We start from the raw sequence: 13,016 nt of genomic DNA, 5'->3' as shown, positions 1-13,016 counted from the left end.
AATTCGGTACTTGTACTCAACTGCTCTCTTGGCTATTTACTTCAGTATATACTATACAGAAGCTCAGAGGGAGTTATTGGATTGCCCCACTTTGTTCATCAGTATGATTGGTGGCCATCACAGGGATGATGGCCTGCTGGGAGCAACAGTCCACCATCGAATAAAGTCAACTTTTTCTGTAAATACAGCCCGTTTTGCTCAATGGAAACTGGGCTGCATTTACAAATATATTCTTTTAATGTGTAAAAAGAGTTAGCAGTAATCCCATGGATTACTGCTTACTGCTCAACAAATGTTACTCCTGCCTAACTTCCGAGAAAGTAACTTTTCAATGCTGTGTGACTGGATTACGGTCGCAAAACATTGATACATACCATACCGAATCACTGTGTACATGGAATGCCCTAAATATGTCCCTTCCGGATAGCGATTTGTGCCTTTCTAAACCCATTTTGTGATTATACAACATTTTACGAAATCAGAAAATGGGTTTAGCAAATTTAACAAAAACATTTTGCAGTTGCAAACTTTGTGATTATGAGAATTGCAGGCTTTGATCACACAAAATGGCTTAAAACACCAGACCCCTCGTACATATCAGGGCTGGATTTCTGGGTCAGTAAGGTATGTGCTTTATTCTGCAGCAGTAGGCAATAATAATGTAAAGTACAATACACACTAGTTTACTGCTGATTTTCTGTAACAGCATTTAGTAATAATAGTGTTACACACAAGCACACATTCTAGATTTCACATGATGATTATTCTCTCACAACATTAGCTCGTGGAATGCACACGTATAGACAGTCTATACCTCATGGAGCTATTATACTATAACACAATGTAAATTCATAATCCACACACTCGTTATACTTCGAAGATTCATTACTCTGCAATAGCATGCAATAATAGGGTAATGCACAGGCAAGTGCTACATTTCATAGGTTCATTATTTTGATTCTGGCCATGGTACTCTGTTTTCCATATGCATGCAGGGAAAAATATTTGCCATGGTGGGAATGGTTTATTTTAAGATAGGAATATTTGTTTGGCCTGCAAGGGCAAGGACTGCATCTCACGGTTCATTCATCAAGAATATTTTTTTCCTTTGCTTTAAAATATTATTTGCGAATTCCATGACATTATTTTGTTTACTTTCATGACAGCTCGGCCTCAGAAGATGATTTCTCGGGAACCATTTTAACCCGTTTTCTGATATGTGCAAAGTACAACACAACTCGTTAGACAACAACTTGATAACACATAATTTTGTGGCATGTATAGTTTAATAGATGTGTGCCAGGCAGAGAAAGCGTCCCAACAAGAAATCCAAACACAGACAGGCGTTTAGAGTCGGTAACAGGTAGAACAATACAAGAATGTCGAGTTGGCGGTGTTATACAGTCCAAGCAATGGCAGACAGTACATACAGAGTGGGTGCAGGTGGTGGTGTACAGTACAAATGGGGCTTTGGCATACACTACACAACAGGTTAACCGACCTGCTCAATAGAACTGACATTGACACACCCCGGGTGACAAGATATGACGCTGAGGGCGTGAAGATTACCATCCTAGCATCGAGTGACATCTACAGCGACCTAAGAAGAAGATTCTGCAAAGGAGACCAAGACCTGGCAGCATAAACCATATGTCTGTAAACTTTAGTTTTACTTCAGGAGTCGAGTTCGTGTTTTCTTCTCCAGGGCAGGGTCTGTTAGGTTGACTTTATAGCTCTGAATTGTACAGTTCAATCTGGTAGGCATGGCGTCAGGTTCTAAACATTGCATCACCTTGCAGCTGAAGCCGGTTTAAAATGCGAATTTAGAGGCATGTATTCTGAGTTTTCGTTCGGGAGGGAGGGAGAGAGAGGGTTGTATGTGGTAAGGCCATAAGACAGTGAGCACATTTCCATCAGTTGATGAGCAGCCATTCCGCACTTTACATTTAATGTCTACTTTGCCTTGAAGTACTGTGTGAGGTTGTTTGGACAATGACCCCAGAGCTGCTTCTGCCTCCTCCACCTGCTCCACCAATACTTCCTCCACCTCCAGAGCCATATCCACTGCCACCGCCGAATGCAGCACTGCTGCCTCCCATACCATATCCTCCACTGCCTCCTGCACCAAACCCGCTGCCACCGCTGAACCCACCACTGCTGCCTCCCATACCATATCCGCCACCGCCTCCCGCACCAAACCCGCTGCCACCACCAAATCCACCGCCTCCTGCGGCAAATCCTCCACCTCCTCCTCCTCCACCAGAGCTGTAACTTCCACCGCTGCTGACCACAGCTGCAAGAAAAAGCACATCATAATTACATTTGAGCATTTCTGCAAACCTACAACAGAATGTACAAAATGCAGCACTGCTCCTGAACAGTTGAGATACTTACAGATGCTCACTGCATTCTGAATTTCTCCAGACATCCTGTAGGAGAAAGAAAAGAACATTGGTGAGAAGAGGAGGTGGAGCACACAGACCTTCGAGGAAAATCTTTTTGCTTGTGTGTTTTTTGTTATATAATGTCCAAAGTCTGCAGCATAGAACAAAGTATGGTGATTATTGATCGGATGAAGTGTCATTCAATTGTTGCTTTTGTTACAGGAACTGTCATACGCTGTGAGATATGGCGCAGTAGGGTAAACCAACATCATAGGGTGCACCTACATCTGACAAAGGCCAGTAGATATTTCTTTGAGTTTCAATGTGAACGGTGCCGAATTTAGGCCTGAAGCACGAGAGTTAAATCAGAGGTGCATTTTAAAGACATTTTGGGGCAGATTTACAAGCCCCGGCCTTGTGACACTTTTGCGTCACTTTTATATGGGAAAAGTGACGCAAAAGTGATGCAAGGGGCTTGTAAATCTGCCCCTTACTGTTTATCCAGAGTCCTTTTTGCGATTCCCTTAAATACTGTTTATTCATACTTTGTTCCAATTTATTAACTGATATTTCATATCGTTGACCCAGATAATGAGCCCCCTCTGCCATGTCAGCCACTCACTGGTATATTTCTTTTGAAGTTCTCAGAAGTTTGCTTGAATTATACCAGTGGGAGGGATCCTCTGACCCCTTATTCAGGGAGGATTAGTGACTTATGCACATGTATGTTCATGCATTCTTCTTGGCGGTTCCTTGCTGTTAATGGTGTGCCTGCTTGAAAACCTCTGGGCGCTGACTATTGATCACATGTGAAATGAACTAGCATAAAGCCGATCTGATGCACATGTGTGGCTTTCGTATGTTACCTGACTTTAAACATGATTTCCGTAAGCACTAGAAAGACCTCAAAATACAATTACATTGATCACTTCCACACTGTTACAGTTCACTCACCTGTGTTCTTCGCCCTCCAGCAGGGTCCTATAGGTTGCAATTTCAATGTCCAGGGCTAGCTTAACGCTCATCAGCTCCTGGTAATCCTTCAGCTGGCGCGCCATCTCCTCCTTGGCCTTCTGGAGCGCTTTCTCCAGCTCTGCCAACTTTGCCCTGGCATCCTTCAGTGCAAGCTCACCGCGGTCTTCAGCCTCAGCGATACTTTTCTGTAGATTGGCACACTGTAAGAAAGAAGAACATATTAGTTAGCTTACTTTGACTGTTAATGTTATTAAGTTGCTACCTCCTTCACCACTTATATCTGGTTAGTGTCATTCCTGGATACCTAGGATTCAGTGCACGGTGCAGTCATTGTCTTCTCTCGAAAATCCTTCCTCTGTGAGGCATTCAATGTATGATCAGCCAGGCTTGTGCACATCTGATATCCTCTTCTTCCCTCCACTGGATGAACTTCTCTCAATCATAGCTCTAAAACTCTTACCCACGGATAAATAACACTACTGCTCTTAATCCGACATAATGGTAACTAGAAGGGCTCACTCTTGATAATTCATCCTTAATACATGCTTCTTTACCCACCACTCTGGGGTCTTTGCTTATGAATATTCAATACTCATTTTATTTACTTACTGGACTTATTTCTAGTTGTTTATTGAGCTCAGTCGTTTGACTGTCTCTACTTTTGTTGCCATTCCACAGGTGTTAATGAAACAGTCAAGCTTGACCCGATACAACGATTGTGTTATCATACAGATATTGACTTTAGATCTCAGAAGTGTTGCGGCCACTTGACACACTCAATGAGACTATCCCATGTATTTTTAAACTTACATTAAAGTATGCCCTCTTGCACCTTTGATGCTGGGGAACACCATTCTCTTCTAAAGGAGTGCTTCAATGGTTGTACAAGAAGAACCCTAATGAGCTTGAGTATGCAGCACAATCTGTACAGGGTGACATCTTCTCCATCAAAGGTTCTCAGGACCACTTAAAAATGGTACATGTGATAATAGCTACGCAAGACGTACCTGTTTTTTCACACTCTCAATCTCTGACTTCAGCCTCTGTATTGCCCGGTTTAGCTCAGAAATCTCTTGTTTGCTGCTCTTCAGATGGTCCCCGTGCTGACCGGCGGTTGCCTGAAGCTGTTGAAACTGAAGGACACAGAAATGGAAAAAGAGGACTGATGTAAAAGCGGTTATTTTGTTCTTTTAAAATCACATTTTTGCCTCTCAATGTTCTCTGGTGTGGTTTCTTCAGCTCACAACCTATTCTGATTTCTGAAGCCTCTCGTGCTTATGGAATAACATGCAGCTCCAGAATACCCATGATCCTCTTCAAGCTCCGGCAGTTTGGGCCTCAGAGACCTACCTCTGGGTCATCACTGTGATATTTGCTTCTCTCCTTGAGGCTGGAAGCCTCCTATTTGCTGTCTGACTTGCCCTGGAAACTCAAATGCAAAGGGAGAGTCTGCTGAGTGTGACCGCTCTACTGAGTTGGAAGCTGGACACTTCTATCAAAAACATGTCAGGAATCATGTAGGCACATTTATCAAAACGTAGTAACAAATCATTGAAAGATGCAAGGCACTGATGATGTGTCAGGCATGGCATTGACCTGGTATTAAGAAGTCAAAAAGGGCATTGAAGAATGGGAACAAATGGAATGGAAAAAGAATTGGTGTCTAAATGGAAGTCACAAGACTTAGGGGCCGATTAGGATGGAGGATTCTCCGCATCCTCCGGGCCGGCGGAAGCCACCGCCGGCCCGGAGGATGCGGAGAATCCTCTGCGGAGCCTCAAAAGACCCACCGCCAAATTAGGATGGCTGGTGGGTCTTGGATTCCGTCCGCAGCTTTTCCGCCGCGGTCGGCTTCCGACCGCGGCGGAAAAGCACTAACATGGCTGGTGGTGTCTATCAGACACCACCAGCCATATTAGGATGGTGTAAAAGTAATGCTTTTCCGCGGCGGCTTTTCCGCCGTGGAAAAGCATACGGACAATCACTTCGGGGGCCCGTTGTGGGCCCCCTGGGTGAAGGGGGGGTGAGGGGTGCACATGGGGGGGTACCTTTGGTACCCCCCTGCATTTGCGTGCACAAAGCAGCAGGCACCGCGCGGTGCCTGCCGCTTTGTGCACGCAAATGCGGTGCATGCTTTTTTAACATTGCGGCGGGTGCAGCTTGAAGCTGCACCCGCCACAATGTTAAATATACAGGATGTGACCGCCACCCTGGCGGTCACATCCTAATTGCAATGGAGGGAACTCCGCAGCCTCTGTGGGAGTTCCCTCCTCCTCGGGGATCGCGGACGGACTCAAGTCCGTCCGCGATCCTAATCGACCCCAGAGTGCGGTATCGGTACCGAGGGCTTGGAATAGAACTAACGTTCAAAGACAGAAGGCAAGAGTTTTAAGTGGCAGCACTGGATGTAAAAAGATGATGAGCGTTTGAAAAGCTTGTCTCGCCTTTGAAAGGTGAAAAATGATATAACAGTTTTAAAACGTTGGAATAACAATCTTTGGAAGACAAGGTCTCATACGTTTGTCACAATTAAGGGCATTTCCCTGGAAAAGACAGTATAGCCAACCTTTGAGACTGCTCAGATATAAGATAGCATAGAATGAATACACAAAAGTATATTGCCTTTAAATAAATGTACTGAAAGGGATTTCAATGCTCAGCATTTAATAATACATATTGATTTGCATAAGCAGAGTTTTGGGGGTTTTGGCCTTCAGGACCGCCAGACACATAACTGCACACAGAAATGGAAGGCGCATTAGTATCGCCTATGGTTGGGGCTGGGCCATTTGATATTGTTATCGTAAATGTTTGAAATGCTGGGAAATCAGGAGAACAATGTTGTTCGCGCTAGAGGTAGGGCACTGAATCCTGCGAAAAACATGTTAAGTTCATGGATATTGTTTCTATTTATGGTCTATTGTAAAGAAACCCTCGGACAGCTGAGTGTTTTACAACTGTGAACCCTGAAATATCTCATTCCAGCATTTAAGACATATAAAACTTGGAAGATAGTCCACCACCTTAAGTAATGTTGCGCCATGTCATGTTATGTTGTCAATATTGTAAATTGTGGAATCAATATATTGTTTATGTGCCAGGCAGAATGTGATATCTTTTCCTAGATTCATTGATGCCCCCATCCCCCTGGTGCCAGGTAACGTGTCACATACCTTGTTTGCGTAGGCAGCCTCTGCTTCAGCTTGGCTCCTCCTGGCGATTTCTTCATACTGAGCTTTGGCACCAGAGATGAGGCTTTCCAGATCCAGGGCTCGGTTATTGTCCATAGACAAGATGACCGACGTGTCCGACATCTGTCCTTGGAGCTCTGCAAGTTCCTGCAAGTCAAGTGGCACAGCACTGAGCAGATGTTATGCTACACCTTGATTCACCCCTTTCTGCCGTCCTTGCGACTGCTCATCTTGCACTCTCTGTTTTTCTTCGATCGAAGGCACAGACACTACACCTTTTATGTTACTTTGTCCCTTCTAGGCACTGAAGAGGTTTGTTGCACACACACTTCATATTGTACAGTCATAAATGCCTCTCCCTTTTCCGGATTTAGCAGCAGTCAGGCACAATGATGCACACCCACATGGACTTGAGGCACTACAGACTTTTAGGACTACAAAGTGGCAAAGGGGAGAGATGGCAAAGTGCCACGGTATGTTTACATATAAGTACACAAGGATTCAACAGAGGGCCATGCAACTGTGCTGAAGGTTATATGAACATATCTCTTTTTTGGACCACTGATGGCTGGATGTCCATTTGCCCTCTTTGATTACAAACGATTGGTTCTATAGGAGATAGATGTCCTGCTACTATCTTTAATTGATGAATCTAACTCTTGTAGGTGCTCCATGTTCCCTTGCCCTCTTTCATTAAAGATTATCAGTGCTGCAAAAGCTACAAGTTTCTCTGTGCTTATTGACAATGTGTGATTCAGTCCTTAACATCTGAATGTACCTTGTCTTGGTGAAAAGGGAGTCTCAGTGCTGTGGGAGCTGGACAGGCCTCGGCTCTCTTTGATGTCAGGTACTCATTTTTTTTTTTGAAATCTGATGTTCTGCTCCATCTTAAATTAGAGGCTCAGTCTTACAGAAGGATGCTTGTCTGCCCTCCTGAATAGGGAGTGGCCAGTTCTGTAGGAGTTAGATGCTCCTCTACCCTCTTGGATTAGAGGCTCTCAGGACCATATTATCAAGCCCCAGCGATATTTATCGGTAAGCGCACTTAGCACTAGGATAATTATCGCTGGGTAGCGTGGATTTTAATCACTGAGATAGCGTGCTATTAGCAACGCTTATCTCAGAAGTGATAAAAATCCTGGCGCTAACTGCCAAATGAGAGATTATCGCTGGAAAACCAACGATAATCTCTCGAAGTTTGGCGTTAGCTTGATGATAGGGGCTCACAAACTTAGCCATGATATCCACCTTCCATAGGATATCATGGCTAAGTCAGGAAAATACCAGGTGTAAAAAAAAGCAGAGCTAACCGCGTTTAGCTCTGCTTTTTGTTATCACTAACAAGGTTAGCGATATCCTTGATAATAGGAGAAATGTCGCTTAACAACATTTCTCCTATTATTTTTCTCTGGAACGCCCCCTTTGCATCTCATTAGAGATGCAAGGGGAAGCGTAGAGAAAAAGGGTGCTAACATGCGAATTTGCATGTTAGCACCCTGTTGCTGATAGGGAGATAATTTTATCTCCGCTTTCTTGGCTTTTAAAGCCAAAAAAGCAGGGATAAATCCCTTGATAATATGCCCCTCAGTTCTTTAGAGCCTGGCGTTACATTGCTCAATTTGATTAGGAAGCACTAATCTTTGTGGGAGATAAATCCTCCTCTGTCCTATTTCCCTGGGAGCTTAGCACTTATGGGGTGGCATATCCCTGTGTCCTAGCTTTGTTGGGTCTTAGCTGTTTAGGGGTTGGCATTTACTCCTATCTATCTCATTTGGTAAATGGATGTTTCTTTCCCATCTTGGATTAGGGAGGCTCACATTTTAAAGCAGTTGGATAATTCACTGCCCCCATTGATTGGGTCAACATTCATAAAGGACTTGAATGTTTCTCTGCCTCTTTGACTAGTGGATGTTCAGTTCCAGAGCAGCAGGCTGGTATCTTAAGAAATTATGCTAGAAAATGTAGGACTGTATCTTTTGCAAATAATCCCTAAAAGAAGCCATTTTAGTACTATTTCTTTCGAAGAAGAGGGTGCTGATCAGAGGCACAAATAGAGCCAAATTTCGGGGGGTGGGCTAATAAAAATTTCGGGGTGGGGATGCTAATTCTCCCAGCAATAGGCAGAGCAGAGATTGCGGGATCTCTAAGAATGGGTGAAAAACAACAAAGCCTCATTAACAAGTAAATGGTCTTTTAAAGACCTGTGAAGTACACAGGTGTGTGCCCAGGAAGCTGCTTCAGCCTGGCCTGACACACACGACAAGGGGGAGGGGTGGGGGGGGGGGCTGAAGCCCTTTGAGCTTTTGGGCATTACGCGCCTGGTGCTGATAGTGAATTTCAGGGAGAAAGGGACTGCATACTCACCATTTCGTATAGATTCCTGAGGAATTGGATCTCATCAGTCAGAGAATCCACTTTAGCCTCCAGCTCCACCTTCTTCATGTAGGCAGCGTCAACATCCTGAGAAACAAATCACAAGCCCTTAACAGTGCATCAGATGGTGGATCCCTTAGATTGCAACTTGGTGGCCTTTACAGGCTGCTAAAAAACTTCTTCAGCAACATTGAGAGGCTTTCCCTTTATGCACTTCGAGGATTTCAGCACAAAGCTCTCTGCTCAGGCGACGTACTATGCTCATCACGCTCAGGTGCTGTCTCATGCAACAATACTGACCGTGTAGGCCCCATATTTCTCTATCACCAGTGACTCATTATTTAGCCTCCCCTTCCTCATTCTGTGAATTTGAACTTTTTGGTTCCGGAGCCCCAGCTGTTGTGGAACCTCCATGGCTTTGAGCGCTGCTTTTCCCTTCTACGGTACCTGTTCTCCTCTCTACTGTTCTTCATCATGGACACTGCCCAGATACTGCCCTCAAAGGAGGATAGGAGCACAACGTGCTCGCTCACGGATGCTGAACAAGAAGAACAAACATCCCCGATCAGTATTGCAGCCCCTGTGCCACTGAGACCCCTGCACATGACATCACAACACAACCTCATGACATGTGCATGGCAGCCCCTGTGCCTCTGGGACCCCTGCACTTGAGATCACAACACACCCTCAGGACATGTACATGGCAGCCCCAGTGGGACCCCTACACATGACATCACAACACATCCTCAGGACATGTACATAGCATCCCCTGTGCCTCTTGGACCCCTGCACATGGCATAACAACACAACCTCAGGATATGTACATAGCAGCCCCTGTGCCTCTGGGACTCCTGCACATGACATCACAACACAACCTCACGACATGTGCAAGGCAGTCCCTGTGCCTCTTGAACCCCTGCACATTACATCACAACACAATCTCAAGACATGTGCATAGCAGTCCCTGTGCCTCTGGGACCCCTGCACATGACATCACAACACATCCTCAGGACATGTACATAGCAGCCCCTGTGCCTCTGGGACCCCTGCACGTCGCATCACAACACAACCTCATGACATGTACTTAGCATCCCCTGTGCCTCTGGGACCCCTGCACATGACATCACAGCACACCCTCAGGACATGTACATAACAGCCCTTGCGACCCAGGACCCCTGCACATGACATGACAACACAAACTCAGGATAAGCGCATAACAGACCGTGTGCCTCTGGGACCCCTGCCCGTGACATTACAACACAACTTCAGGACATCTACACAGCATCCCGTTGCTATTGTGTCTCAGACCACTGACCTTCTTCAGCACCACAAACTCGTTCTCTGCCGCTGTGCGCTTGTTGATCTCCTCTTCGTATCTGTTGGAGTAAGATACGGATTAAGGATGGACACGTCATGGCAGATTCGCAGCAGAGTTTTCATAGTTGTAGGTCTCAGCCAAAACGCAAAACTCCTTGTGTTTGACTTTACTGTAGCAGTTCATTTACTAGACCCCGATCCTGTGCACAAACGCAAACCTGACACCTGTTATTTACTTTATGAATCTGATTACAAAGCAACTACACCCCGTCTGCATTAGATGCAACATATTGCTTGTTTGTAGAATCTTAAATATGCCATTAAAATTCACAACACATCTGCACAACTGATTCTTAACGAGAACCGGGTCACACTGTACACGCCATTCTCTTCTTGCTCTCTTTCCAGTGCACAGCGACCAGAAGCCTTTGTGTGTGCTTTTCTGCTGCAAGATTTCAGTAGGCCTGGGCTGTAAATTCCATTCTGCCTGCGGACTTTGCGGAATTTGGGTAATTTTGCATTCTGCAGAGAACGCGGAATTGCCACAAATTCCGCGATCCGCGACTTCACAGAATTTTTTGCTTGTTCACGCTTTCAAAGTGCGTATTTGCAAGATATTTCTCCCCGAGTACGCAAACAGTGTTCCCGAACAGGAAAAAAGCATCACGAACGGCCGGAACAAGCAATTCCGCACATTCGCTGAACTTTTGTGTGCTCGCAGAGATTTTTTACCATTTCTCAGCGCCTTGCGTAGCATGACTATACAAATTTTACCCACCCCTAGATTTCAGCTAGCGGTACATCCGGAATTCCCAGGAGAAATCCCATTACGGCTCACTCCCTAGGTCTCCACCCTCAGCCTAACATGCTGGTGCGTAGCCCCCCTCCTCCTCCAGACAACCCCTCACATACTTCTTCTTGTAGTCCTCCACATGGTCCTGCATGCTCCGCAGCTCGTTATCCAGGCGGGATTTGTCACTGGTCAGCCGTTCCAGCTGCCTCCTCAGGGTATTAATGTACGCCTCGAAGAGGGGCTCAATGGTGTTCCTTTTGATCCCAGTTTGGCCATGTTCCTGCAAAAATTTCCACTTGGTCTCGAGAACCTGGTTCTGCTGCTCCAGGAATCGGACCTACAAGTCATAAGAGAAACGCGAACTAAGTCTCTGTAGTAGATGCTTCCCTTGGCCCTAATGTGCTCTCATTTCATCTTTTTCGCTTCCTGTTTTAACTCATATTAGGAGCACTTTGGCATGTGGGGAATTTCTCCCATACAAACCGAAAAAATTTGCTTGTTAATTTGTGACTTTTTATCTAGCGACATTTGTCAGTCATGAAGCCTTTTAACTCTTCGAATGACATCATCGAAACAGCAGCCTACACAGGTAGGGCAGGACCTATGAGCTTGTGAGTGGCAACAGGTCAGGAAATATTGTGATTAAACACAGTTTATTAAAACCCTCATTGCATACAGACATACAAATTATGCTGTTTATGATGACATTACATCCCAGAATAGACTCACAAGAACTAGTTCACTAAGAAAAAGTCATGCACATCTTCTGAAAATGAAGTATTTATGAAACTAGGGAGAGCTTTCAATATCAAAAGTCTTTTTACAGTTTCAACGTTTTGTATCACTGATAGTAATGTTACACCTGGTGGCTGCCAATGCATTAGTATTTTTAATGCTAAATGTAAAAATAAAGAAAACAATACAACTGTACAGCCTCTACCATCTAGAAAGAGGCTATTTCGTTATTTTACATGATAATGAATCACAAATTAAAAGATGTCTCTATAAAAGGAAGAAAAATAGGTTCTTGGCTTACCTTGTCAATGAATGAAGCAAATTTGTTATTGAGCGACTTGATTTGCTCCCTTTCCTCGCTTCGCACCTTGGAGATGTTGGGGTCAATGTCCACATTGATTGGTGTCAGGAGGCTCTGGTTAATGGTCACTTGTTGGATTCCACCAGGAGGGCAAACTGGGAAAGCAGGAGCAGCACCTCCAAAACCTCCTCCGCTGCCGAAACCACCGCCACCTCCAGCACCAAATCCACCACCGCTGCCAAAACCACCTCCACCTCCAGCACCAAATCCACCACCGCCACCTCCACTGCCATAGCTCCCAGCTCCTCCAGCGGAACCACCCCCACCCCGAACACTTCCTGTGCTTATGGAGGTTCTTTTAGTGCCCCCTAGGTTATAGAGGCTTCGGCTACCAAAACCAATTACACTACCACCTCCACTGCCACCACTAGTGCGCCCATAACCACCTTGGGATACGGAAGAAGAGCTAAAGCTGACTCTTCCTCCTCCTCCACCTCCTCCTCCAACGGAGGCAGCACTGAAACCTTTGCCTCTTCCTCCAGACTGAGAGACTGAATATTGGGAGTAACTCATGGTGACTTTCTAAAAGATTAGTATTAGAAGGGAAGGTCAGAAAAGTCACAGTGCACGAGAGAGCCGAAAGGAAAGGAGACAGTGTCCCTTTGATTTTGAAGAGATGCTGTCGCCTTTTATATGTTTTGGCAGGTAGGCTGGGCCACAGGCAGCTAAACAAGACAATTTACTCATCAACAGGGGCTTGGCACATTTGGCATGCCTGACAGCAACCATTCCTTCACAACCTGTTTAATGGAGTGCTAAATGAACTACGCCTATCGCAGAGTTCGAGATTTAATAAAAGGGATTTGCTTGCAGGCTTCGGCATTGTGAAATGCTCTGATCTACTATTCCTGCAGGGAGCGGGGTTCAGTTAAGGTATGCAAGAAAAT

At 45.2% G+C, this 13,016-nt stretch overlaps 1 protein-coding gene across 1 annotated transcript; it reads right to left on the bottom strand.

Moving 5' to 3' along the window:
• Positions 1-616: 616 nt before the first annotated feature.
• LOC147748225 (keratin, type II cytoskeletal 4-like) lies at positions 617-12,724 on the bottom strand. Its single transcript, XM_086959149.1, has 9 exons — positions 12,070-12,724; positions 11,153-11,370; positions 10,239-10,299; positions 8,915-9,010; positions 6,533-6,697; positions 4,367-4,492; positions 3,339-3,559; positions 2,395-2,429; positions 617-2,293 (listed from the first exon to the last, which is right to left on the bottom strand). The coding sequence occupies exons 1-9, from the start codon at positions 12,640-12,642 to the stop codon at positions 1,947-1,949; spliced, it is 1,842 nt and encodes a 613-aa protein (XP_086815275.1). The 5' UTR covers positions 12,643-12,724; the 3' UTR covers positions 617-1,946.
• Positions 12,725-13,016: the final 292 nt, after the last annotated feature.

The sequence above is a fragment of the Lissotriton vulgaris genome, chromosome 1_1 (assembly GCF_964263255.1).
Source record: "Lissotriton vulgaris chromosome 1_1, aLisVul1.2, whole genome shotgun sequence".
Lineage (NCBI taxonomy): Eukaryota > Metazoa > Chordata > Amphibia > Caudata > Salamandridae > Lissotriton > Lissotriton vulgaris.
This window is presented reverse-complemented; position numbering and strand designations above follow the sequence as displayed.